The sequence below is a fragment of the Dermacentor albipictus genome, chromosome 10 (assembly GCF_038994185.2).
Source record: "Dermacentor albipictus isolate Rhodes 1998 colony chromosome 10, USDA_Dalb.pri_finalv2, whole genome shotgun sequence".
Classification (NCBI taxonomy): Eukaryota; Metazoa; Arthropoda; class Arachnida; order Ixodida; family Ixodidae; genus Dermacentor; species Dermacentor albipictus.
Window position 1 is genome coordinate 90,329,543 of NC_091830.1, and position 27,223 is coordinate 90,356,765.

At 45.7% G+C, this 27,223-nt stretch overlaps 1 protein-coding gene across 1 annotated transcript in view; it reads left to right on the forward strand.

The window, feature by feature from the left end:
• Positions 1-27,223, forward strand: part of LOC135910230 (uncharacterized) — a 164,709-nt gene that overhangs the window by 3,139 nt on the left and 134,347 nt on the right. Inside the window, exons 2-3 of the mRNA XM_070526645.1 lie at positions 3,542-3,619; positions 21,011-21,062. Coding sequence (XP_070382746.1) covers positions 3,566-3,619; positions 21,011-21,062 — 106 coding nt within the window. The 5' untranslated portion in view covers positions 3,542-3,565. The remainder of the gene's footprint in view (positions 1-3,541; positions 3,620-21,010; positions 21,063-27,223) is intronic.

The following is a 27,223-nucleotide window of genomic DNA, read 5'->3' on the forward strand; positions in this document are numbered from 1 at the left end:
TCGTCATCATGCCGCTATGCTCATGAGCAAATTTTGCAAGCGAGCGTGATAGCAAAGTGGGGCGTATATGTTGCGTATAGCCGAATCACCATTAGTGTCGCAGCAGCCACTAAAGACATTCAAAACGTCACTTAAGGAATACACTGTCTGCCTTCATTGCTCGAATGCTAATCACTTTACCCTCTAGAGTCCTTTTTAAGATGAGGTCTGTCGTAATTTTTTCTCCCTCTATATTTTCAAGAATGAGCTTAAGCCGCTTCTGCTGACTAAAGATATGCCAACAAAAATGTTGTTCACAGTGCACGTTGGGAAATAAAAGTAAACTGTGGTTTTTAAGGTCTCACAGTGGTATAGTGTGTTATGAAGGACGCCTTATCGTAGGATAGCGCAAACTTTTCCTACCTGTAGTTTCTTAACGTCCAAACACGGCACAGTAAACAGGCGTTCTTACATTGAGCCTCCTTGGGAGAGTGGCTGCCGCGGGGAGCATGGGAGCCGCGAACTGCTTCTCAGCAGTGCAACGCCATCGCCTTTGAGTGACGCCGGTGGGTGGTTGACGGCCACACGGATTTCTGTGAAGGGCAGCGCATCCATCACCCACGTATTCTTTTATTTTTCCATTGGGTGAAAATAATCTTAGCGGCTCACTAATACAGCGCTTGCTACATTGCTCGCCACAAAAAAGTGGGATGCGATAATTCCCCAGCCGACCAGTATCCCTAAGTCCATTTCTCACAAGATGGAAGCTAGATTTCAACCATTTCAAGTGATTATCTCAGGCAAACTACCCATCTTATACACAGAATGTGATTGAAGAATGTTTGTTTCGAAATTTGCACGTGCCGAATGGTATACCTTAGGTCCCTTCACGTCAATGACAAAAACTAAGTGTGGTTTAGTATATCCATCAGCAGTCCCTGAATTTGAAAATCCTCCAATAACAATTATTTTCCTTCCGCTGCTGAGCATGTCGTCAAGTTTGGCGATTCGAGACGTAGCACTCCCAGGCAACCTCTTTCCAACAAACGGCGAAATATTAGAGTTCCTACCTGTGCTAGTAAGGTGATTCATGTCGTCTGTCTGTTATAGTGGCAAGGATTGTGCAAGGCAAAATGGACGCTGTGTAAATTGAGCGCTTGCAGCAACTTCGTCATATTTTAACTGCAATAGTACCCTTAATTTGTATGTATTACAGTGAAGAAATTGCACGTTGCCGTGCTTTTTTCTCTACGGTTTTTTCTAATCGTCGAAAACCTGTGGTCTTCATGCTGACACCAGCCTCTTGTCAATCCCGCTGTTTGTTACTGTTTCTTCCGAAGCGCTGGAACTGTGTCTGTTGCCCAGAATGTTGGGGCTATAAACTCTGGTGTGCCATTTTTTTAGGCAAATTCACTTAGCAGAATATTGTGCCGGCGAACTATTCCTAAAGGAAGCTGGATTAAATGAAAGCAGAATCCGCTGAACCTGTGCGTCCAAAGAAAATTTATGAAAGGCACCGCAAAAGTTTCATTGGGTGGTTTGTAGCAACTTACATACGTAAGTGAAAGACGTTTTAATCAAGTCTTGTATGTGAATTTCAAAGCGCGGCACCCTGAGCGTTCTGTCTGATTCAACTCAGTTATGCGCAAGTAAGAATTAGTGAATAAATGACGCAGCATGGTTTCATAGCTTTATTACTACTAAGGACCGCCGTGTAGTCTTTACTGCGTGTTCCAAATTGATCATAATGTTGATTCTACATGCGTGTTTCTGTAGCAATGTCAAAAATCGAACAAGAAATTTCCATTTTAGGATTCGCGCGTCAGGTGTTTCCGTTATCGTTAGGTTAATTTCATGAGTACATTTTACATTGTCCAATGTCATGCAAGTGAATACAATAGTCCAAATAATAGGCGTGGTTTTCGGGCCATTTTTAATCTTATTACCTTGTCAAGTGCGACGAAAAAAGCAAGTGCTACTGGACCACCATGCGAAAAAAAAACGTGTTCGATATACATAGGGCGTCGACTGTAATACACCAGTTTGGAGAGCATCAGACCTATGCTTTCTTCAAACAACACTGAATTTTAATGCAGGTGGTTTGCAGAAATCTTCTGTAAACCTCTGTACTGTGTTTTTGACTTTCTCCTCTTACCATAAACATCTTCCGGTGAAACTGTATAAGTCTGGGATCCAGGGTTTCGGGGCATCTGTCGGCAAAAACTATAATGTGGGCCGATCCTGCTGATAGTGCAGAAATGATGCAAGCTCAATAGCAGCACCTGCTGTGGGCATGCGGACCTATCACATGCCCTTGAATCACCTTTGTCAGACCTGGGGACCCACACAGGTGCCAGGCGCAAGGTTAATAGAAGAAATTTTTGAAAATTGTTTTGGACAACGTTTTCAAAAACGTCTGTCAAAGAATTCTCGGCGCCGATCGCGCGAACACGCTCGTGCCACTGCTCGCGTGTTCGTCGCCGTCTTCCACAGCTGCCTGCATTGCTGCTCATCATTCAGCGTAGAATCTCGCTTGTCTTCTGCCGTCGTAATAGCGAAGCCGCGTTTACGCGCGTGTTAGCCATTGCTCAAGAGGGTGCGAGCCATTCATTGTCTTAGGTGCCGGATACATGTATTAACTGAGGTGATACGCGAATGTCCGCGTACCTATATCGTCACGATGACCGAAGATGAGGACAATATATACGATCGTACCTTCGTTAAAAATTCCGTGTCACCTCTCTGTCACGCGCTAAACAGCTTCGCTGCCGATCTACCTTCACAGAGTGGTATGGCTCATTATTTCATTATTTTGTTGTTTCAGTTCTTCTTACAAAAATTTTTCAGTTTAAATACCACTTCTCTGTTTGCACTATCCGAAAAGATTTCTTTACAGTTTCCCTTTATGATTTCTGTAATATATTATTCTTTTACTTTACAGAAATTTTATGCGCAACGATTATTTAAATGTTACAATAGCCGGGAAAGCTTTGTTTTCGACATGTTCTAGGCATCCCAAATGACAATAAGTAGTCGCGAAACTTTAGCTTTCTATAGCGAACGCACCAACAACATCATACTCACGTACGACGGTGAACAGCGTTCACGGGCCAAGTAAAAATTCTTGAAGGAAAAATGTCCTTGCATACATACAGAATCGGGTAATTTGAATAGCGGCATAGTCCTGGCCATAGATACTTTACAAAATGGTGGAGGTGATAACGTGAGCGAAGTTAGAAACGTGATATCAAGTATCCACTCAACTTCGGTTCCCGGAAAGGTCTAGTCTTCGCGCATCTTAAGCTGTACGCTAGAGAAAACGCAGGCCAAAAATAAATTGCGTACATTAACGTCACCTCGTGGTATCAACGAATGAGGTGCTCTCTATGGAAGAAGTTGAAGTACATAATTGATTTAGTTTTTATAATTTCTAATCGAAAAAAATAAACAAATTTGACCGTACAATGTCACCCGTTTAGACGGTTATAGGTAAGAGAATTGCCGCTTGGCAGTGATGTAATAGACGAGCGACTGACCGTTTGTGTGTTTTTCTTGTCTTCAGAGCCCACGAAGAACCTGCACAACGATGTGTCTTTGCGATACACCAGGCAGTGTAATGCTGTTGGGAGTTTTCTGCCTCGTAAGTACGCCGCATTTACAAGCATTTTAGCTTCTTTAGGCAACCTACAAACCCATAAACCGGCGATACGCCTAAAGGCTGTTTCACATGCTGTGACAAAAACGACGAAAATCGGTGTAGTCGCACGCGTTGCGAGGCGATTTTAAGAGGGCGCATTTCACATGATCGCGATTTCAACAGTGCGACAGGTGCGACGTCCAGGGTTGTTTACTGCCAGGTTTCGCGGCACTCACTGCATAATTCCCTTAATGTAATGAATAAAACGTTTGCATTACATTACTTTTGACTTTTATTTATTGGGAGCAAATAATATGCGTGTTTTGTTATTTAAAAGCGAGTAAAATTAAGAATTGTTTTGGAGTGCGAAACAGTGGTTTCTAAAGTTCAGTGGGATGAGACAGGCAGCACGTAAACAGCGGTTCGCAGCTGTTTTAACGTTGTGTTTCTCTCATCTGCCTTTTATGACCGTTTCGTTCTGCCTGCGCTACAACAATCTACAAGATAAGCTATCGAAAGTTCATTTAGCCACCCTCAATGCGTATGCAGTATTCGCAATTTGGCTACGATGAAGTCATCGTGTCAGCCCAAAGAGATCCTCGCGCTACCCGTGCTAGACGTCTGCTTCAGGAGAAATGATGCGTGTACATAGCTCGGGATTGCGCATGTGCGGTGCCTGTCCGTAGCCGTAGTCTTGCGCCAAACGCAACAAAAAGGACCAACCCGAAAGCGGGCGGCTGCCTTTGAAGGAAGCCGTAAATGATTGTGTGATTACTGTAACTGAGCTGTGTGATTACTGATCGTGGTATGGCAAATGTGTCATGAACTGCAACCTTAGCGCTAATCTGGTTCGTCCATCGCGGTGCGTGTGCTGTATATATATATATATATATATATATATATATATATATATATATATATAGGCGTGTGTGTGTGTGTGTGTGTGTGTGTGTATGGGAGTGCTCTCTAAACCTTTCTATTCCGTGAGTACTGCTATATGCGTCGCTCCTATATGCTCCTATATAACTGCTCCTATATGACTCCTACGCGTGCTACGTCTCCTGTCATTTTTTTTCTAGCAGTTACCGCCACTCCTGTAGAAACTCTTCCTCGTATTATAGAATTCTAAGAGACATGCTTCTCGTCCACTTTTTTATCCTGTGTTTCACGCTGGTAGTCTACTGAGAATTTCTAACAAGAAGACCTTATCAATAAGTGCAATCCTTAATGCAGGAACGTAGTTTCTGCTCAGCCTCGTATGCCGATCACGGCTAACCTGTTTTGTGGTAATATTATTATTATTATATTACTGATGTTATTACACATTAGACTTCCATCACTGTAATTTTTCGCACTTATCTAGATTTCTTAAGCTAGTTATGCATTCAACCTGCAATAGATCAAAATTGTTACGACATGCTAATGGGAATCATTTCAAACTAGATTGCTCAGCTAAAGTTCAAATGAAAGCCTCAATGCGTATTCATACCTGGTATTCCTAAACATGTTCTATTTGCGTAACTTTATGTCCGCTTGAATTGCCTGCGATTCAATGCTCAGTGCTAGAAAAATTACCGACGATTACGTTACTTCCTAATGCGAAATTTGAGCGCAGCAAATAAGCTGTTTCACCTTTTCGATAGATTGAGGCAAAGAAATCGAGCAACACATGTATGCGCTATCACAGAATTTTTTTTTATTTTTCACACGTATTCCTTTAACAAAGACTCCACTAACAGTTCTTGACAGTCATGAAGGAAGCTTTGTGGTCGGAGAAATAGGCTGATATATGTTCGACTTGGTACACCAATCCTTGATTCTCAAAGACGAGATCTATACAAGTGCCTCGCGAGGTTGTCACAGCCGTGGGACGCGTTACGAGCGAGAGGAACGGGATGTTCTCCCGCATTCTCCCACAACCCGAGACTCGCAGGAAGAGGGGGGAGGGGGGCGGCGTGTACACCCAGCGGCAAACGATGGGGGCAGAAGCGCGCGCAGCAAGCGGACAACACGATAAAGGGAGGAGGGAAGAGATAGCAGCGACTGACTGATGCCGCTGACGCCGATAGTGAGTCAACCCCTATCCGCCACACAAGAACAGGGGGGGGGGACCCTTTCCTCCTCTTTCTGCATGGCGGCGACGGTGTTCTATACAGTCACGTTATCTTGAATCTCTAGCAGCGTCAGCGGCATCCAGCGGTATCAGTCGGTCGCTGCTAGCGCTGGGGGGATGAAAGGGGGGCGGAGCTGGTTACGAGGCCGACGACGACGACGACGCGAAACCCAGGAACGGACGCCAAAGAGCTGCGCTCTAAAACATTCTTTTATTTGCTTCGAAAGGCTGCTTCCATGTCGATAGTAATGAATAAATATTTATTTCGAGAGTGCTAAGCAATGACTATAACTCTAAGCTTATCAATGCAATATTGTTTCATGAACACAATTAGGATTTTATCCTCCGTCTCATAACACCCATGGAATGAAACTTCACTTTCATAAGTATCCGCATGCAAACATTCCGGAGTTTCTCCTGAGCATTTGTCCACATCCTATATTGTGAGTGTTTGTACCAAGTTCTCGTGTTGCAGTCGCAGTGATGTACACATTTTTTAAAAAATATGTTACTACAAAGCGATTTTTGAACTTTGTTTCCAAATCTACAAGATATGGCCACGCAGTAACGACCACATCAACAAGCAAAATAAGGAACTGCAGATTCTCGGCATGTGTAGGAATCTATGCGAAGTGATCTTTTTGTCAAGAGGTCAATGAAATGCTGGTAAAGTAACTGCTGTATTATACAATCGGTGTTATTTCTACAATCCAACATATCATCTTTTTCAAGGTTTGCTTATGCACCGCATCAGTCACAACCTCAATATTGTGCAATGTTTATGCACAACACTGTTCACAAGTTATAGCAAAATGCAAACAGCAGGTAATGTAGGTGCACACTGCGATACATCCACACCGTGACGTTTGTTGAGGGCGGGATGGTGGGAGATGTATGCATATGAATAAAGGGCATGTGCATATGGATTTGTTTATTTATATACCTCGCTGGCTTCAAGGTTTGATATTAGGCGAGGGGAATATCAACGTAGTTAAAAGAAGAAGGACACGGCATTATACAATACTGAACAAGCAATAACAGAAAAAATTACCGCCACGCACCCCGTACAAATCGTAAACCGGCGAAGCTGAAATGTGCGGCTCCACTGTTTATCACATTGTTAATTTTAGAAGCCACACATGGCGCTTAGCATGATCACCAGCAGGGAGAGTGCAAAGAGTGATTCATTTTGTTAATCCAGTGGATTTGTCAACGTCTTTCTGAAATACGTTACGCATTTGTGTTTTGTTATGCGCTAATCACTGTGATAATGACTCGGTAATGCACTGTAGTCACCAAGTGGTGTACCGGAGCCGCAGATTTCATTTAAACAAATACATGAACACATTGGAACCTACTGCAAAGTCGGAGAGAGTCTGCTGCATGTGCGCTCTGCTTCGAGAGAGAAACGACGTCACTAACGTTGTAGCCAATGGCCCGCCACACCTTTTCAGCATGATAGTTGTTATCATGATCTTGTATTAATCCCGTCCTCCTCTGTGTCCTTTCCCTGCAGTAATAGGCAGATAAATGTATATGCTTTAAATGCGTATGCATTTCTATGGCTACCCAAGTAAAAATTTGTCGTACGCCAGGGACGTGGTCCATGTGGACGCGGCGGAGTACGCAAATGAACAGAGTATGTCGATAGTTGCTACGAGTCTAGAGGGCGACTGTAGAGTTAGGGGGACGGTAAAAACATGGAAGCTAGAGGTGTGGAGGAGGAAGCTGCCTTAGCCCCGGCAATAGCTTCCACGGAAGCTAACATCGTAGTATGCGACTGCAAGAGAGCCGTCAAAAACTATGCAAAAGGAAGAATCTCGCCGGAAGCACTGAGAATTTTATACAAATTTCGTGAAGATCGCGACATTCACATTATATGGGCACCCGCACACTCCTCCCTTCCCGAGAACAAAATGGCACACAACCTGGCTCGAGAACGGACAGGCCGAGCGGGTGACACGCAACAAATACTGGGAACAGAGAGAAACCGGATGACCAGATTTAATGAGATCACCAAACAATATAAGTTGGGAAGGAACCATTTCTCCCCGACACACTCCTCGTAAAGTAGACGGCAAGCGACGGCATGTCGCCTCTTACAAACAGATACCTATCCGAACCCGGTGGCCTACCACCGCTACTACCCGGACCATTACACGGATAGACGTAGATTCTGTCAAGAAAGGGCGGACCTACAACATATGGTTTGGGCTTGCCCTCGTACTCCCATACAGAATAAAATAAATAAGACCAGAGAGCAGTGGGAGACCGCGTTGCTCAGCTGTGCACCGGAAGACCAACCCAAGGCAATCCAGCAGGCCGAAGATGCCGCAAGGGTCCAAGGGCTCGAGGCCGTCGTTTAGGTAGAGATGCCTAGGTCTCAAATCTTCTGTGCACAAATAAAGTTTATTCCTCCTTCTCCGTACGTCACATAAGACGAATGCAATGGCTCATGCCCCCTTAAATAATAGCTCATACCCCTGCAGTAGGGTTTCTGTGGTAGTACCACGAGTGCTTCCCCGAGACATATACTGTTTCGCTGTACAAGGAATGCACACCTTTCTGCTGCCAATACGATCATAAGGCACGCTAACAAATGAAACTTTATTGAACATGCCGAGTAAATGCTGCTTGACAAGCAATAAATCGAAGGTACACAAAAAGGAGAATACGAACTGATGCGTGTCTATACAGATCGCAACAGGTAACGCATTCATCTCTGACAGTGTAAGATAGGCCATGCTCGCACAAGATTCGCCCAGTGTGTTTAAATTTACAGCTTCAATAATTTCTCAAGGCAGCCGATCTGCACAGTAGGCTAACTTTTTCTCCTACATTGCACCTTCTACATCTGAGCGTGCATTGTAAAGGAAGAAGCTAGAATTCTGTGCAAATCAGCTGCCTAGAGAAATTATGGAAACTCTAGATATAAAAACGCTGGGAGAATCTGGTCAGCATTGCCTACGTTAGAGATACATGCATACAATAATTATTGCTTCTCCTTTTTGTGTTTCTTCGGTTTATTGTTTCTCAGCCCACATTTACTCGCTATGCACAATAAATATTCTGTTGTTAAATGATCTCGGTTTTTTTGTTCGTCCTATTTGTTCTCTTCTGCCATTCTTGTGAATAGCCAGGCTATTTACTTTTTTAGACTGCGACAAGTCTCATTATCGGCTCTTACGATGCTTCTGTATAACTTATGAAATCTTTCAATAGGGCAATGTTGCAAGAGTGTATATTGTGAAGCAGTGGGAACAGGGCACGCTAACATCTGACGAAAAGGTTTATTGTGAGAACGCCGTGATTTATATAGGTTACTTGAGAGAAGTACAGCAAGAATGCGTGATAAAAAGCAGCGCTTGATGAAACCAAAACATCAAAAACAGGAAAGAGAGAAAATACAAATAAATATGCAAGTCCAGGGAAACAAGCATTGTCATTACCAACTGCGCATGCGGTCAGTATGTCTATTGGAAAAAGAATAGTGTTTCTTGAATGGTGTTGGCATGCATGATTGGCGATTGTAGGAATTTGTTTTTCCGTCACTTGGAATTTTCACCTGTTTTTTTTTCTGTTACATATTTATTTATGTTTGGTTGTGTCAAGCACCAACTTTAGCTGGCCTTCTTGCTGTCTGTTTGTTTTTCTGGTACAGTGTACAAATTGCCTCATTCTCACGATAAATCTTAGTTGGAAGTTAGGCCCCATCTCTCTCTAGTGTCATCCTGTTGATACTGCTTCATGTTATGCACCGTTGCAACATTTATGTGTCTCTGCGTATGTGTGTATGTGCGTGCACAGATTTTGATGTGAAATCAGGGCTTTGGGCAGGGCATCGTTCTTCTCCTGTGCAGCCTCATGAATTCATTATTTACATCACAACAGAAAGCAAATAGACATGATCAAACAGAAAGCACAGAGTGCTTTGATCTTCTCTGTTGTCAATTTTTTTCGCTGCAGTTAATAGTGAACCCATGTCAACTTGTCCAATTTTCATTTCTTATGTTGGGCTCATGAGCCCAATGTGTTCTGGAATATTTGCATGAATAATATTCCTTCATTTAATTTCTTGCCCTTGTGCTTGCATGTCTCCTGTCGATCTCCCGATTTTCCTGACAATCTTCTGTGATGTATACGCCCTGATTGCTTCTAGTGGATCCATGCAGTCAGGCAGGATGTTGTAGTCTGCAAATTTGTTCTGCAAGTGCTACTTTTATTGCTCTCAGTTCAGATTTTCTGGCTGTATGGCATTTAATTTTGTGTAGTGTCGCACTACTGTTACACTGGTATTGCATGACGTGTAGTTCTGCGGAAACCTGCAAGGTGGAGAGAAGGAATTAATGAAGGAAAATAGGTTTGTAGCAATGGCTACGAACGGGTGGATGTCTGATTTTCCCTTTAATAACTGTTATGACAACATCAGTGTACTATATGTGTCTGATGTTTGTTTGTGCCTTCATGATTAGCATCCTCTTCTCTGTGTTTGGCAATTGCATATAGTCTCCTGATCTAATTGTTTGTCCCCATATTTCATGGTATTGGCCTATTGTGTTTCAAGTTCAGCATCTCCTGCGGTTGTGTTTCTGAAAGGCCTGGCAGTTGTCTTTGAATATCACATGCTAGCTGGCCTAGTATCATGAATCAGGTTCCGAGCCTTTGAGGCAAATAATTTGGGGCGCAGACTGCAACTTTACTCTGTGTAGGCGCTTGTTCGTTTGTTGTTTCTCGTAGAGGTCTTCAAGCATGGTAAACATGGAAAGGCCTGTATTGGATGCCTGTGTTGGATTAGTTATCTTTTTCATATGAGTTATCTTTTTCAGGTATTTCATACCGTACACTACATTGGACATACGTACAGCATCTGCGACTTTCCATACTATCCGCTCGTCCAGCCCCCATGATTTTTAGAATATTTTTTTCACTGGGCGTAGGACTTGTGTCCAGGCGTGGCACAATTGTTTCACCCATGGGCTAACTCTGCTATCTTGGCATTACACTAACCGAGGATTTGGGGCTGTTGACATGCGGATAGATTTGTAAACCTACGTGAAGCGCAATGTACAATCTGGGGCGGTTCTTGATTGTGGTCTTATTTCCGATGTTGAAGTAAGCTAACTTATCACAAAATGAGAGGCCAGACTGGCTAAAAACGTCTGGTGTCTTGTCGAGAGCGCATTGAATCGTGCTTGATTTCTGTATACTATAGCTTTCCCATGGACAGTAGTACTCGATAGACTATAGTACTTACATCTATATCTGCAGACGTTAAGTGGAAACTAATAATTCTGACGATTATTCTTTTCTGTCTTTACTTCAAGAGGGGACACTGTGTGATCCATAGGATTTCGCATAAATACCCGGCCCAGAATCCTCACAACTTCCTTGGCGGGCGTGCGGCGTTAGATGCGTTTTCGAAGTAGCAGGACTATATAAGCAGCGACTCAAAGGTGGCAAAGGAGAGCGCCACCAGTATTCCCCGAAAGATCTTACGGAATTATTGTTCAAAAGAAAACACTTGAGTCAGTCCTTATGCTTGACGTATCATTAGTGAAGGCAGCTGGCCAGTGGCCAAGAGCACTTAGGAACGACACGGTTTGGGAATTCGGGTATCAATTTTTTTCCGCAGGCCGAGTATGCATAAGCCGCCTTTGCACAAGTCCTACGCACTTCTATGCAGCATTAGATTAGGATTGAACGGCAATCATTTGTCTCTCAGTTCAATCTATGGATTTGCAGACGCGTTCATCTTCAAAGATAACTCTAAGGGAGTAACCATAGGTAAAAACTCAAGGGGCACTTAGTTATCCCTATGTACATAAATGCGAAAGCACTGCGCAACACCACAATGCAAGGTCGTGGGTTCAATTACCAACAATGATTGCGGCTTCAAGTGACTTATTCACTGTGTTAATTACATGGGCTTTTATTAACTTAGCATAAATTAAGACCGAATGTCGTGGGCGAGTCACACCAAAGGTCGATCGTTCGCTGCATCTAAGGGCCACCGGTGCTCATGCCAACTAAACCAAACTTCCTGCCTGATGATTCGTATAATGTTTTCGTATTATTACCGGAAATTGAAAAAGCATTAAAAGGAGTACTTCAAGTGAACTTGCGAAGAGTAGAAGTTATACTTTACAAGAAAATATCTGGTATACGCCAGGAAAGGAACTAATAATATTTCACACTAGTGTCTTTTATCACTAATATTTGCAGCATGTTAGTCCTTATTAGTGCGCTTTAGGGAACGGTTGTTTATGGAACGGTTTATGGAACGGTCGCAAAAAAATGTGTGCAACGCAGTGTTTACTTTATTGCTCATGGAAGACGTGTACTTTAAATGCGAAAGCATTTTTATGCTTACTAAACGAGTACAACAAAAATGTGCTTCGGCCCGGAGGTTGTGCAATACCTTGCAAGCCCGCGGCGGGGTGGAGCATGCTTCAAACACTCAACAAAGTGAACGGAAGAGTGCATGCATTATTTGGAATCGCGCATGCAATATAGGTAGGGTCCACAGAAGCGAGCGGCTTTATATTCGAATTGCCTGTCGCCTCCAGGCGAACGAAGCTTCGAGAACACAGCACTTATGCCCCTTATGTAATACCCCGTTACGGGGTCTTTGAGTAATAAAATGGAAATGAAATCAAACTCGCAAAGCTCTCAGCACACGCCGCACCCAACCTCCTTCGCAGATCGCTTTCACGACATAGGCACGCGCGCCTGTCTTCAACGAAAAGCAGCGAGAACACAGCATTCGACGCTATCAGCAGTCGGCACTATCTGTCTGCATCGCTCATTGCGGTCAAGATATAGTCCGCGCGGTGTTTAATGGTCTACGCGGATGGATAAGGCGCTAAAGAGCGATACCAGCTTATAATGATCGGAGCGTCATCGGTGCACATGACGCCACCACCTGCACCGGTTCACCAGCCTCCTAAATTCCTGTTGCGCCACTGTCTGCCGCAGTTTGTGTTGCAGCAGGGCGGTCATTTAGGCTGGTCGTATCAAATTTTATCGCACTGATAATTTCCCCAGGCTGCATGGACATGAGCAAGTTAAAGAATGCTTCCACACTCTTAGAAAACTTTCAGAGGAGCTTTGCCGTGCATTTTTTATTTCATGAGCATTCTTTAGCGAGTACCCAAGCCCGTCACGTGAAAAGTGTAATGCTTTGCAGCTGCACAAAAATGTGTAGTTTGCGAATTTAAGACATTCATTTGCTATAATGGTGCAAACATAGAGGATTGGCAGCTTTAAAAGGCTACCTCAGGCTGCATAGTTTTACACGACGCTCACAGCATCATGGATCACACTGCATGATCCCTGGGTGGCGCAAATCGTAATTTTATCTGCGTAGACCGCGTGCTAGATGGTAGCTATCTGGTCAAGTAATACGGCAGCTTGTCCAAAGCCACGTTTAAGAGGGTGGGCGATAGGGTCTAGCCCTGTGCCGTTCCTCTACCAGCGGGTGTGCTGACGTCCGACCGGGGCTCTCCGTAGTTGTACGGACGTGCGCCCCAGTTGCAAAAGGCCATGTTGTCAAAAATTACGTCGTGGAAGACGTTGTCGAAAGCCGCCTTGAGGTCAAGGGACAGAATAGCTCTAGCACAGTGGGCCCATCTACCACGTTCTCCTTAACCTGCAGGAAAACGTCCTGTATAGGCAGGTTGCGAACGTAGTTCCCGCGCCTAGTAGGGCGCCCCTCGCGGCGGCGAGCGCGGTACCGGCAGGATACGACCAGCCCGCTTGCGTTCGGGAAGCCTGTCTGTGCACTGTTTCGCGCGTAGCTGTTGCCTTTTCTGAGCAATGCCGAAGTACAACCCGAGCTGTTGCGTAGTGGGCTGCAATAGCACGTACACCAACTCACGAGGAACAAAGTTTTACAGGTTTCCAAGCCGACCGTATGAAGCAGAATGGCGTCAACTCTGGATAGCGCTCGTCCGACGGCATAAGCTGTTTTATGTTCCGGCGTTATGCCAAGTGCGTTAACACTGAATTCTTTGCTTTTACAGCAATGATGGCAGCAACGGGACACCTGTAGTGCGTACCAGCATATGCAGCAAACAAAGTAGTTTGTTTCCCCATTGTACCGCAGTAAAACTGTAGAACTCTTTCCCAATCCATTCCCATTCAAACAGCGCTAGGGCTTGCTGAGAGACTTGATGAGGGATTGCAGCTGGCTGAGCTGGCATGCACCATTCTGCGCCCAGCATATCAACTAAGGGGCAGTTGAGATCACCAAATTTTTTGACGACGTCGTTTATTGAAACCTCATTTGCACGCACTGAAAAATCGCATCATAACAGTGTCGCACTCCCAGTAACTTGGGCGAAAACATTTTCCCAGCTTAGTCTAACACAACTGGTAAGTTCCCCAACTTTTTTGTGTTTGGGGAGAGCAACGTTAGAATACCTCGGGTAGGTCTTACGAGTCGTTCGTACGCCCCACGCTCTTTTGTGAGATGTTTGGATTCGCATTTGCCGTCCTGTATGTACAGGGAAGCTATCGCGGCCTCCTTGCACTTCCCTGCGATGCCAGCACAGCAATCTCAGTTCGCCGCTAGGATTCGTCTGCTGTCGCCGATCTTCAAGAATCAAGGTCACTTATAATTTCATGCGTCCACACCGTAGATAACGAAGTAACTTACGCTGAGCTTCACGCATCTCGCTGGTGCGTCCTTTTTCGTTTGCTGTATACACCTAGCAGTCACTTCCGATCAGTGCAAGTTGAACACTTCCCTCACGTCGTAGACGTGCCCCACTTAGATAGACGACTTCCTTTCTCTAAATTCTTTTCACGAAAAAAGCTGTCAAGATCTTGTAATTCCCGAAACCTGGTTAAAATTATTATCGGCACGCTGTTTCGCGCCATCGCTACCGTTTGACAGGGCGCCAAACATGCAGCGTGAGCTGCTGATGCCGTGAGTAATCCTACCACATTCGCGCAACTATTCGTCAGATGGCACTAGGGGTCGGAAAGACAGGGCGCCGCCTTGCAGTTGCAACGTGCCCATAGAGCGGCTAGGGCGGTAGCCGAAGGCTCTACACGGAAAGCATTGGCTCTTTTCGGCGAAGGGTTGTAGCCGGGAGAGTACAGTGCGGTCAAAGAGCTTACCTACTCACGAAGTTAAAGATATCCGTCAGAGATTCGAAAGTGACAGTGACTTGCCTTGATTTGGAATAAATATGATGTCCGTGTTGGGCCGTTCCTGCGGAAGCCTCCAGTTTCTCCAATTGTTAGTTGTCAGCAGAGGGCAGTTAAGTCTTGAATGTCCCGATTATCTGGGTTGTGTAGGAGCGTGTACAGACTCCCATCAGACCCGGATTTGATTTTCAGCCAAATGCCCTGTAACGTCACCCTCACCTCGGCTCCTCTAATATCGGGGTCTATGGGTGTGGCATCTGCGTGGGGTCAGGCTAGGTAGGTGGGGCGGGTACCTGTAGCCATGTGCCCTTTCTGCAGAGTGTGAATTATAGTAGTATGATCAAGCCTTGATTTGTTGAATATGGTGCGGATATATTATCTTTTGTGTAGCATCTAATATTTCGCCGAGTAGCCAACAGGTGCGCGATGTGCTTACCCTGCCCCTGAGGCGATCGCAAAGGCTATACATGTTACTGTTTGTGAGAGTGTTCTTGTAGTCAACTGCCTCCGTAGCTAGCTAAGCGGGCGATGCGGAGCTGAAGTTTCCGATTATGTTTCTGCCATCGTCACCATCGGGTCAGGCTTCTGCGGCCCTCCTATAGATGGAGCAAATGGCGATCCACATCGGGCGTCTCTGTCTGCGCAGTGAGGAGTTGAGTCACACTTTTTAGATCAGTTTGAGGTAGGTGTATCCACTTCATAAGGGAGGGGTAGTCCTGTGGAGCTAGTGTGGACCGGATATGACTAAATGCATCATAATTTGTTATCTTAAAAGCAAGTTCACGAGTACATGTCGGTTCTGCCTCTAGGGCAGGATCTAGAATATAAGGTCGCTGCCCAAGTTCTCCACGAGATTTCTGGGAAGTATTAACCTGCCCTTGTGACCACCGTGAGCTCAGGACATGCGCCCCTGCTTACACTGTTGTCTGATTGTGTTAGCTAATCTTGTTTCGTCACCAGAGTCAAGGGATGGAGCTCAACAATATGAGGAGTCCGGCGGCCTTTGGGTGTTTCCTCTTGGTAACCGCAGGCCGGGTGCGGGATATTGAAGCCGCCTATAAGGACCATCTGTTTAGCCTGTTTGCCTAGAAGCGAAGAATTATGCCCTAACTCATGCTGCCTCGCATTCGGTGCGCTGTAGGTATTAAGAACAAATAACTTGCTTTAGGAACGCGAACACGGGGCCAATTTAAGAAGTACATGCCGAATGCGTGAGCTTTGGAAGGTGTGTTCGATAACGGTCATATGTTTGGACATTATAGTAACTGTGAGGTGTGATGTGCTACTATTTACTATGTCTGTGTAGATGCTGCAGGCGGGATGTGTAGGAGCGCAATGCATGTCCTGGGGTGTTATAACGTAAAACTATTCCAAAGTTTTCTATTCAAATTCTGCTATCAGCCCTCCATGATTGTTCAAAAAGTTTTTTCGACTACGCCCACTTCCCCTTTCTGTCACGCGACGTCACGAAAACTGCGATACCTCCCCATCTGAGATGTGTGCACAGTGATTATGTATGATTTGACAGAGAAAAGAAAAACAGTTATTTCTGATTCGACCCTTTTTCACCATTAGCCCTCGGCTATTGCTAAAAAGTTTTCGGGCTCCACCAACTTCACGTGCCTGTAACCCGACGTCACAAAACCGCACACTCTCACCGCGTCAAAGTGACGTTCACGCGATAAAGATGCAATAATAGCCGAACAAAACTGAATTTTCTTCTGAATAGCCGCAGGCTGCCACATTCCGAAAAGAATACAAGATGGCTGCCGCCGATCGCTGAGACGCTGGCTACTCGCGCCTGCCGCAACGTATGGGTGTATTTGCCTATAATAAAACTTCTTGTGTGGCCGTGTAACGTTTTCGAGCCCTTTCGGCACGTGTACCACATCATTCTGCCAACTCTTCTTTGCTGAGCATCCGTATCAGCGTCATTCTGAAGCTTCCGTTGCATGCCACCGCGATTTTCGACCAGCCACCACAAGCTAAGTAAGGGAAAGCCGACCAATCGCAGAAGCCGGCACCACCCTCTTCATCCGGTTATTGATTTTCAGTGCACTGGCTCTGCCCCAGTGAATCCCTCACCACTTGAGCGTTCTCCTCGCCTCTTGTCAGCCAATTAGATACGACAAGCCGCTCAGTGTAGGCAATGTTATTCGTTTTTCAAGCAAACAAATGTGACCTCCTATGAACCAGCAGAGCGTTTGATTGGTCTGTTCAGACAAACCTGCGGGTGACCGCCCGGTGCTTGCGTCGGTGGTTACGCAAAGTTACGTCAGGAGATTGGAATAGAAACATTTTGGAATAGTTTTACGTTATAGGGCCCCTGCAACGCTATTGCGTCAGGCGGATGGGGCTGTGTGTCAATGAATTGCGAAGGGATCCGTGTTTCTGACGGTGACCCCTGCAATCCTATTGCCATACGCTTAAGAGTGGGGAGTAGTGGGAGTCAGCTTACGATTTCGGCCATGATCAGTTATTGGTTGCGTTTGATGTACACCCGTGGGCTTTACGAGTGGTGGCGCATCGGCCTTGCAGGTAACGGGAAGTGAGCTTTCCGGGGCCGCGGGGGTGGGTTTTCGCTCAGGTGATGGTAACCGAGCAGGGCGAAGGCAATGTGATCGCCATGCATCACGTGAAGAGGACAGGGAGCGTTCGGATAAATGTGGAGAGATTGAAATTTGGTGGAGTGCGGCCCCTGTTTTTTTTTTAAATATCAGCCACTGTATTCTGGACAGTGGACCCCATGAACTGTTGTATTGACAGCAGCCGTGGAACTGTGACTTCAGCCCTAATGACTTCCGCCAGCAACATAGCAACCAATCCCATATTTATAGAGGCGCAACTTTTGTTCAGTGCTTCTTGTGCGCAATAGTATTAATGAGATGTTTGCAAGGAGTCGTTATGATGTGTCTCTATGTCGATAATCGTGGTTTCCGGAGTGGGTTGGGATTTAGAGTGTCATTTGGCGATAGGGAGAGTGCGTGGGGAAGGGTATAGAGGTGGCAACTCTTCTGCCCAGCTCACCACTCGCTCTTTCTTTTCATATCCGTCTTTCTTCTGGCCCCTGGCCCTCAAACGGCAGCGACTGGAAGACGGATCTCTATAGCGGCCAGCCGAGCCACTCCCGTCAGCTTGGTGGTGATCGCCGGGTGTTCCCAAGTGCGGCTGTGTCTTATAGTCTAAGGTTTCTCCGCTAAGCTCCTTTGTGTCTTTGCCGATTGTGTAGAATTTTGGTGAGCGCTCAGCTCATTCGTCATTACAGGCTGACCTTGCGCTGTGCTGGGCGGGAGACGCTGTTACTTGCGTTTGTTGTACTTACGGATCAAGTGCGACTTGTTGGGCGGCGGAAGTTGACGAGATGGACAGAGACGGTCGGTGGCGTGATGAGCGCCGTTATAGTGAATACATTTAGGTGTGCACCAATGCAACTTCGCATGGTAGGAGATGCCAAACGCCGCGCAACGGGGTCGGTCAGGCATGGGACAGACGTCTGCCCCAAGGTTCATCAAAAAGCACACATGGCCCACTTTATGGCATGACCGGTAGACGTGAAAGCGGAGATCTACTCCGCTGCCAGTGATGTTTGTCCCCAAGCCGAAAGTGCCCCCTCCTCATAAGGTATATTAGGGGCACCACATTGGAAATGGTCCCCTTGGAAGTGGCCCGAACCTTCTTTTTTTGTGCTCACGGGGGTTTCGATGGCAATTTAGAGCGCAGGCTACTTTCCCAAGCGTATCACTCCTCAAGAAAGTCGAACGTAAGGCCGGGAAACGCGTCCGCCCTTTTGAACCAGTGGGTGGTCGGAAGTGGTGATAATCGAACCTTCAAGCTCCCGCAGCCGAGGCAGGCGCTCTACCACCATACGACAGCTGCGGACAAACACAAATTTATAGGGTCGATGAAACTGCTATCCTTAGCTCGTATAGCTGTACACCAATTTCCTTTCACAAGCGATGCTTCGCCTTTCGGACAAAACAGTTACTTTATTTCTGTTCTTTTTTCCGTGAGGCCGCCGCAATATTTATCGTGGGAGTGAACGCATTGCAAACACGTGGTGACGTCCCGCTTAGCTGTTGGGTTCCTGAGCATTCGCGGCAAAACGCCTTGTGGGGTCTCGAACTGTTCTGTATCAGGCGACACAGCGGTGGCCTTGCAAGAAATGGAGGCCGCTGTGGGTCAGATGGGCTTCATAGGCAGCGATATGAAATGTAAATTTCAGCTTACGATATAAATTGAAATCCATTTCTCGCCTGTATAACCTCATGGATCTTTTAGTCTCACAGCGATAAATTAAGAATAGTTGTACCACTGCCTAATGGTACCTTTTGACTTAAACAGCACGCGAACGTTGCTCGTTGCTTGGAATAAAAATGAACGCACGTACCTATTTGGTCTAGTGGTATAGTATTGAACCAACCCCTCCATGCGTTGCAAAACTTCTGGGCATTGGTGCACCGTATGCCAAGGCACAACCTAGCGCACACCAGTTTTGTTGTCTTTCATACGCTGCTTCTGCGATACCATACTCACGTCTGCATTTTTTACGCAAAAATTCTTCATTTCCACTATATAAATGCGGTGGATCAGCAATGGCTTTAGGCCTACGCAATCTGCGCGCTATTCGACGGGCCCCACGATATGCTATCGATGAAGCTGCCTGTGATGATAAAGTAATTGCAACCTCATAGAAGGGTGCAAGCCTTCCAAAAACATACCTCGTTTTTATGCTAGTCAGTGAATTTGAACTGTGTTAACGTGGTTTAAAAATTGCTGTGCGCAGCCTAGGGGGAACGAGAGCGATGCAAGCGTGCACCTTCCTCGTCAAGGCGTCACTGGGGATGCTCGAACATCCAAAATTTCTCATAACCAAGCGAATCTCCTTTTACTCAATTTGGTGCTCGAATAATATGGCTAATATTGTGACAATCAAATATTTTTACACGCGTTCGCATAATCACCACTGACCTGTAAGCACGTGAAATATGACATTGTAAAACAGCTAGCCTTTCATCTTTACCATTTATACCCTTAGACTAGACGGATATCTCGCTAAGATCAAGCATTTGCACCTCTATAAGACTGTGTTGATCGTGCTCACTGATTCTGACACAGATGCGTGTGTGCCACTGCTTCAATATCGTATGGTTACGGTGCGTCGTCTCAATATCGCATTCTATCGCGGGTATTTATGTTGACCATTCTGTCCAATGTAGAATAGTACTGAAATAACTCGTGCATGTGTTATTTGCTCTGCATTCTATTTCCCCTTAGTGGCCGATTTTTATGCTACGGAGGGTGAAATGACATATCCACATCAACTGATAAGTAGGAACTTAATTCAGTACACAGAATACTCTTTTATACTTTTTTTAATTAATTAATGTTTCAAGCAAACATGTTATGCGAAGAAAATGAATGCACAAATACGCGAAAATCCCGCGTCCGCGTCACCTTGAAGCGATGGTACCAAAAATGACCGACGGCGCATTGATGGTAAATTTCTCTGGGGGATTCCTACAGAGAAGGTAAATCAATGACTCAAAAGAATATTTGGTAAGGTTATGTCTGGCGTCGGGGGGGGGGGATTCAACCCTCCATGGGAGCACGCTTCGCCGACGCCTAGGCGGCTCCGCGGTTCTCGCTGAATAAAAGATGTGCCTATTGCATGCGTCATTGGTCACGTGACAACACTCGCGTCACTTGCGCTTAGCAATTCGTCGGTGTTTTGTACAGTACGATGGACTCTCGACGCGAAAATGGTCAGAATGTTTCCAGTCTGTGGCCAACGTATACGCACGCGCACACAACGAATCAGCAGAAAGAAGTTTTGTGCACGTCGGCAACATGAACGGAAAACATTTTACCAAAGCGACCATAATGATTTCGCATTCCCAGACGTCACTTTTGATAAATTTCCCATCCGAATTTTTTTGTCGGACAGTGTAATATAACATAAGTGCATTATTCTACCGACTATTTAAAGGTATTCGATTCGTATGCGTACGCATCTTGATGCCATCTCTAGAGTATATATTTTAGGCTGGTTTGAAGAGTACTATTGACAGGTTCCTAGCCAACAGTAAGATGCTTACAAATCTATTGACAAAATGAATATTCTCTTTCAGATAGGCAATGTGCTTCTATTGATTTCGGTATTCTTCATGGTGAAGCTAGTGGGTAAGCATTAGATCTCATTACTCATGAATGTTTATCGGTACGCTCTCAATTTTTGAAAGATAGGAATGGCCCCAAATTTTGAGTATCATTTCTGCGCCGTGTGAGTAAAGATTCACGATGTCTTGATACCATCTCTTCATCTGTCATGCTAGTACCTTTCTAAGAAATACCAAAAAGAACGTGCAGAGCTCTTCAAAAACATTGCATTTTGGGGTTTCTGAGAGGCATGAGTGAAACAATCATGCGGATGTGTTACGTCTTATGCACAGGACAAATCAGATAATTATTAATTGGCCCTTACCCTTGCATGCACATGGGAAGCAACCTACCAAAGGTCATGCAGGAAGCCACACCAGAGCTCCTATTTGAAGAACATTTCTGTTTAAAAGTCTGACATTTTTACACTGCGTGTGTCATGTAGCAGTAATGCTAGAAAAGTGCATTTCAAGACGAAGGAAATGTGTTTTCAAAACTATTCTCCAGAAGCATGTAAATTGGGTGTAGATATGTGTGCAGCTGCTAATGTAGTGTTCGCAAGTGTATGTTGATATTAAAATGCGCTCAGAGAGGCCGCAGATGGGGCAGCAACACGGCGCCTCGCTTGAGCCAGGCACTTGCGCCAGTTTTCGTACTCAAGATGTATGTGCCTGAGTAAGCCAGCTGAAGTATCGGAAACATTTTTAGACATTTCATTTTACTCAACATGCAGGCATTTCTAATTGTAGGGTCCGCTGCTGGGCAATGTTAAACATGCGTGCAACAGAGTAGCAGTGCCTTTTTTTACACATCTAACGAGCATAAATACCACCTCGTGAAATTTGAAATTCATAAAAAATCTCCCAAATTTACCTACGGACACAAAAGAGGGGGAGAGAGAACACCTGCATATTTCTTTAGACTGACCTATGCAAACACCATTTGTGGGCTGCACACACAAGTTATCGTCGTTCGTTTGCCTTGAGGCTTAGGGCACAAGCAGCAGCAAATTAACGTCACACACTGACCAGTAGGGCATAATTTAGATATTTACTTCTTCAGCAACTTTGTTTACGCCAATCTCGCATGCTTAGGAAATTGTGAATATGCTTGCTCGAACCAAGTGCTTCCTGGCGTACTACAGCCCAGTTTGGGCTATGTCAGGAGTGCCCAAATATACAAAACACATCCGCTTACTCAACTCCGTTTATGCATGAGTGAATGAAAGCGGGCAATGTATAAAATTATTAATAAATAAAAATGAAACTAGCTGTCATCGAAACAAGTTGCTTGAGAACAATGTCATGTGAATAACATTCGCAGTCATATTCGCAGTGCCACAGCATTTAGGAATTGTCACAATGACAATGTCCGAAAATTTAAAAAGTGTAGGATGCATAAAATATTGCAATTATGCAACATTGCGTCATATTTATTGCCCCAATGTCAGTACATATGCCGGTACGTCGACTTCGTCTTCTTTCCTTTAGATATTGGTTGACACGCCTGTCTTTTTTCACCTGAACACGGCTGACCATTGTTAAAACGTTATCATTCGGCCTCAAAACCCACCTTCGTGTATCGGAACTCACTCGAAGGTTCTCGCCCATTCTATAACGAATAATCGTTGATAATTCCCATTGCTTGCGCTAATGGAGTGTGCTTGCCGACAACAATTGTGCGGAGTGTCTGCGCATATGCCACTGCTCCAAGTGCGCAGGCAGCATTTCACACCGCTTTCTATGTTTTGGAACACGTACTGAATCATCATAATTTCCTCCTGCAGTGGTTTCGCACTTTCGCGAACACGGCAGAGAAAAGCGTAAAAGCAGCTTCAACGTAACAATGAATGGCGCATTTGATGTCGAAATGTTGTCAGATGCGAATGCTTTCTTTTCCCCAGCTAAAGACTAACGTAAATGACAACGTGGCACTCTACCCGGGACCACTCTAAATTATGCGCGCTTTTTATTACGTAGCGTTACTTCAAAGCCAGGGTATAATTCTCGTGAATATGCTGATATCAGTTGTGGAACGCACGGCGACCACCAGCGATCACACTCGCACGCACGACGAGTTGCGCATGCGTAGCCAACCCGTCTGAGCCGCGGACCACATTTAGAAGATCGACGACTGCGCTCGCCGCTATCGCTGTGTTTTGTGTGTTGCTTCTTTTACTGCGCCCGAGTTATCCAGTGAATAGCTGATTCCCTAACTTTTTGGGGCAGTGCTATATTTCTGAATCACCGTACTACAAATTGAGAATATGCAATGCCCGCTGGCGACGCTTTTCATCACGCATGCGTTGCCACACACCTTGCAGCTGCCATGGTGCTGTTAAGAACGCTCAGCATCAGATTCCGCCGACGACATGTCACCCCTGAATGTTCTAGAAAACTGTCGCAAGAGCATGCGTGCCGCGCTAAACCTTCCTGTATCTTTCAATGTTTGCTTCTCTGCCGAAACTTCCGATTTTGAAGCATACTTCACAACCTCAATCGACCATTTTGTTATTTATTAGGGGCGTTTCTTAACTTACGTCGACCGCTAAAAAAAGCCCACAAAATTGAATAAATTGACGTCACGGCAGTGCAACTGTCCACACGCGGACATGCGTGATTCAAAGAAAAAAAGTTAAGCATTCCATTCGCTAATAATTTTAAATACACTATTTACGATTATATTATGAAAATGGTGACATGTTTTTATTTAAAGGGATTAATATATTGTTGTATCAGTATAGTACCGGGTTCCTGCATCTCAAATCTGCTATGCGCGCTGACATAAAGCATCAATTCATTCGGCCGTTTTTACATTTTTCCCAAGATATTCCCGTATGCCTCGTGTATTCCTTGATTAAACAACGCCTTTGGGACTGCTGGTATCTCTAGTGAATAAAGTGCCGTTCCATAATAGATGAAAAGCATACAAAGACGTTCGTTGCACTGAGCAGATCCCTCCATTACCTGATTGATGGCATGGATGAGATACATTGCAGAATATCCTTTCCTGAAGCCTGTCTGTTCTCTTCTTTGACTAGTCAATTATTTCCCCGATTCTACTGGAAATTATCTCGGTGAATCTTTTGCACAATACTGAATGCAAAGTAACGGGCCTATAATTCTTCAGTTCTTTGACGCCTCCCTTCATGTGTTGGTCTTCTTCCAGCTCAGTGCTACACCTAAAATCGTGATGCATTGCGTATGTAGGGCCACATGCTTTTCAAGCATGATATCTGCTCCATCTTTGATTATTTCGACTGTTATTCCATCTTGTGCCACCGTTTTCCCCGGGTCATGTCTTTCATAGTCGTTCTAACGTCATCAATAGCTGTAGAAGGAACCTCTCTATCCTGCTCATCACTACTGCGAATAAAGGTAGCATGGTTCCTCTGCCTACTGTAAAGGTCAGAACAAAGTTATTCTGCTGCTTTTACGACATTGAGGAAACGGGTAATGACGTTATTCTGCTTATCTTTCAGTATATACAACTTGCCTTGTCCATGCGAAGTTTCTTTCTTTCACTGATTTCTTTCTGCATCCATTCTTAGTCCTTCGATCCTCAATCTTTCCTTCGGTACAATTTCGAATTTCCCTTACTTTCTCCTTTTTGATTGGATCGGAAAGTTCACCCAATTCTATCTGATCTCTCCAGTGAGACTTTGTAACGATTTAACGATGAAGTGTGCCACCAGCAGACGTGCGCTACTCAGGGACCCGCTTTCTTGTTTTAACTTTTAGTTGTTTGTCTTGTCCTAGGAACTCAGTTGCCAAAATTTGGTCCTCAACTTCCTACCTCACCAGACAGAACTTTTTGGCAGCAATGCAGAGCCGTTCAATGTCCTGCATGGCTGGGAATCTTGTCTTAAGGTCACACACCACTTCCCGCTGTGCGGCACTCGTCAAGTCGCAGGTGTCTGAGAATCACCATACCATCGCTATGGCGCCAAACCTTTCCATCTTTCTGGTTGCTTTGTATTACTATAAACTCCGCCTCGACGTACCCGCTCATCTAATATGTCTTCTCTCGTGCTACGACGGTATTTACCGTTTTAGTACCATGTCCTAGACATGACTCATGAAACTACCTCGCTCGTACTGAAGCCAGCTTCTAATCGAACTCGCACACACGACGAAAAAGTCATGCGTCTTAACCCGAACGTCCCATCCTTCGAGGTCCCGTTTCCCTTTTCAACTCCCCCTCCTCCGAACGAACAGCTGGGCAGTGTTCCCATTCCTGGGAACCTGGGTCACTGGCATGAAGACGAATGCTTTGAGAGGGCTTTTTCAAGTGAACCTAAAGTGAAAGATTACTCGCGTATGAAGTTAGACACCATATTGTTGTCGGTTCAAGTTAGGCGCTTATCCTATCAATATAAGTAAATAGATATGTTTTTTGTAAGAGTGTTATTAGGATATCATCGAAGCACGCTCAAGAGACGAGCTGCTTCGAGAACGACGATGACGTCGGTTTGTGCCCTTGGCGCGAGCGAGTGTCGGCCTGGCTGTCTGGCTCCAGTGAAATAGCCTGTAAATAGCCTCTTTCGTCTATATCTTTCCACACGTAACATTCTGGTGGAAGATAGCGATCCCCGTCCTCGCCATGCAACTCCGAAGTGGTTGGTATATCGAGCTTGTCACCATGCCTCCCGGTGACGAGACCGCTTATGGAACGGCTTCGGCTTGTCCAACTGCTCCAATCGTCACGGTTGCCAACACCGCGACCCTGATGTGTATCTCGCCTAGAGGGACAGGACGTTGAGGAATGCATCAAGCTCTATGAACACGCCAGTGCTAATAATATATGGGACCCAACGATTATGCTTGCCAGCGTCATCTTTTATCTCGGTGGTACCTCACGCGTGTGGCAGCAAACGCATGACGACGCGATAACCAGTTCGGGCAGTGTCAAAGGAAAATCACGGCAACTGGTCGGCGAACCCTTTGGGCACAAGGTTGCTGCGAGAAAGGCTCTTGCGTCAGGTGTTCAGACATCTAAAGAGCCGTACGTTTCATACATCCTCAACCTCTCGGCTCTATGCCGAAAAGCTGACGAAACAATGTCTGAAGGAGATAAAGTGACGCATGTGCTAAAAGGCATCGCTGACGACACTTTCAATTTGCTTGTTTTCGGCAGTGTCTCGACTATCGACGCCATCATAAAAGAATGCGATCACCTTGAACAAGCTAAGAGCCGCTGTATCACACACCATATCACGCATCTACCCAACACTGCTGCTACCGCGTCAGACCACCACCTGTGACGACGTAACCCGTATTGTTCACCGCGAGCTTGAGGCCGCCTGTTCAGCAGCTTTCTCCTCGATGCCTCCCGATTCACCAGCAACCACGATTGCGATGATTCATGCCGTCGTCAGACAGGAATTTGAGCACATGGGTCTGAACTCCATGTGTTCAACGTCTCAACACAGCGTTGCCCAGTTCTCTAGCGGCCCTCCTCATCCCCGGAAGTCCTTTTCTGGCGCACTTCATCACAACCCGTCCGAATGGTGTACCCCTGATTAGAGGCCCGTCTGCTTCCACTGCTGTCGCATCGCCCACGTCGCTCGGCATTGCCTCAACGGAGGGCCACCACCTCCTCGAATATACACCGCCACTTATTCCCGCATCTTCAGAACTTCTGTTCCCTGTGCCACCCATCAGTAGCCCACTGCCGCTGATGCTCCAGCTACGTACCTTAGCTACAGCCGCTCCGCCTCATCTCGACGCCATCAGTCTCGTTCGCCCCAACCCCGTCACTTTTCTTCGCCGCCTATCGCTTCCCGGACCCAGTCGAAAAACTAGGTACTGTAGCTCCTGGAGGTGAAGCTGCGTTGTCGACCCTGCCTTCAAATCATCAGTTCACGTTACCCTACGAACCAATACTTTCCCGACATTGACGTTGACGGCTATCCTGTCACTGCACTCATCGATACAGGAGCACAACTTTCTATTATGAGGGCTGCCTTCCGACGACGACTAAAGCGCCTCACCCCAGCGTCGGCACTCGTCGTCCGCCTCGCAGATGGCGTCGTTGTGCCTATTGTCGGCATGTGTGCGACACGTGTCAGCATCACCGGCCGCCACACTCTCGTCATCGCCACCGTGATTGCTCACTGCACCCCATGGCTAATTCTCTACCTAGATTTTCTCTCCGCGCATTCTGCTCTTATTGACTGCTCTGCC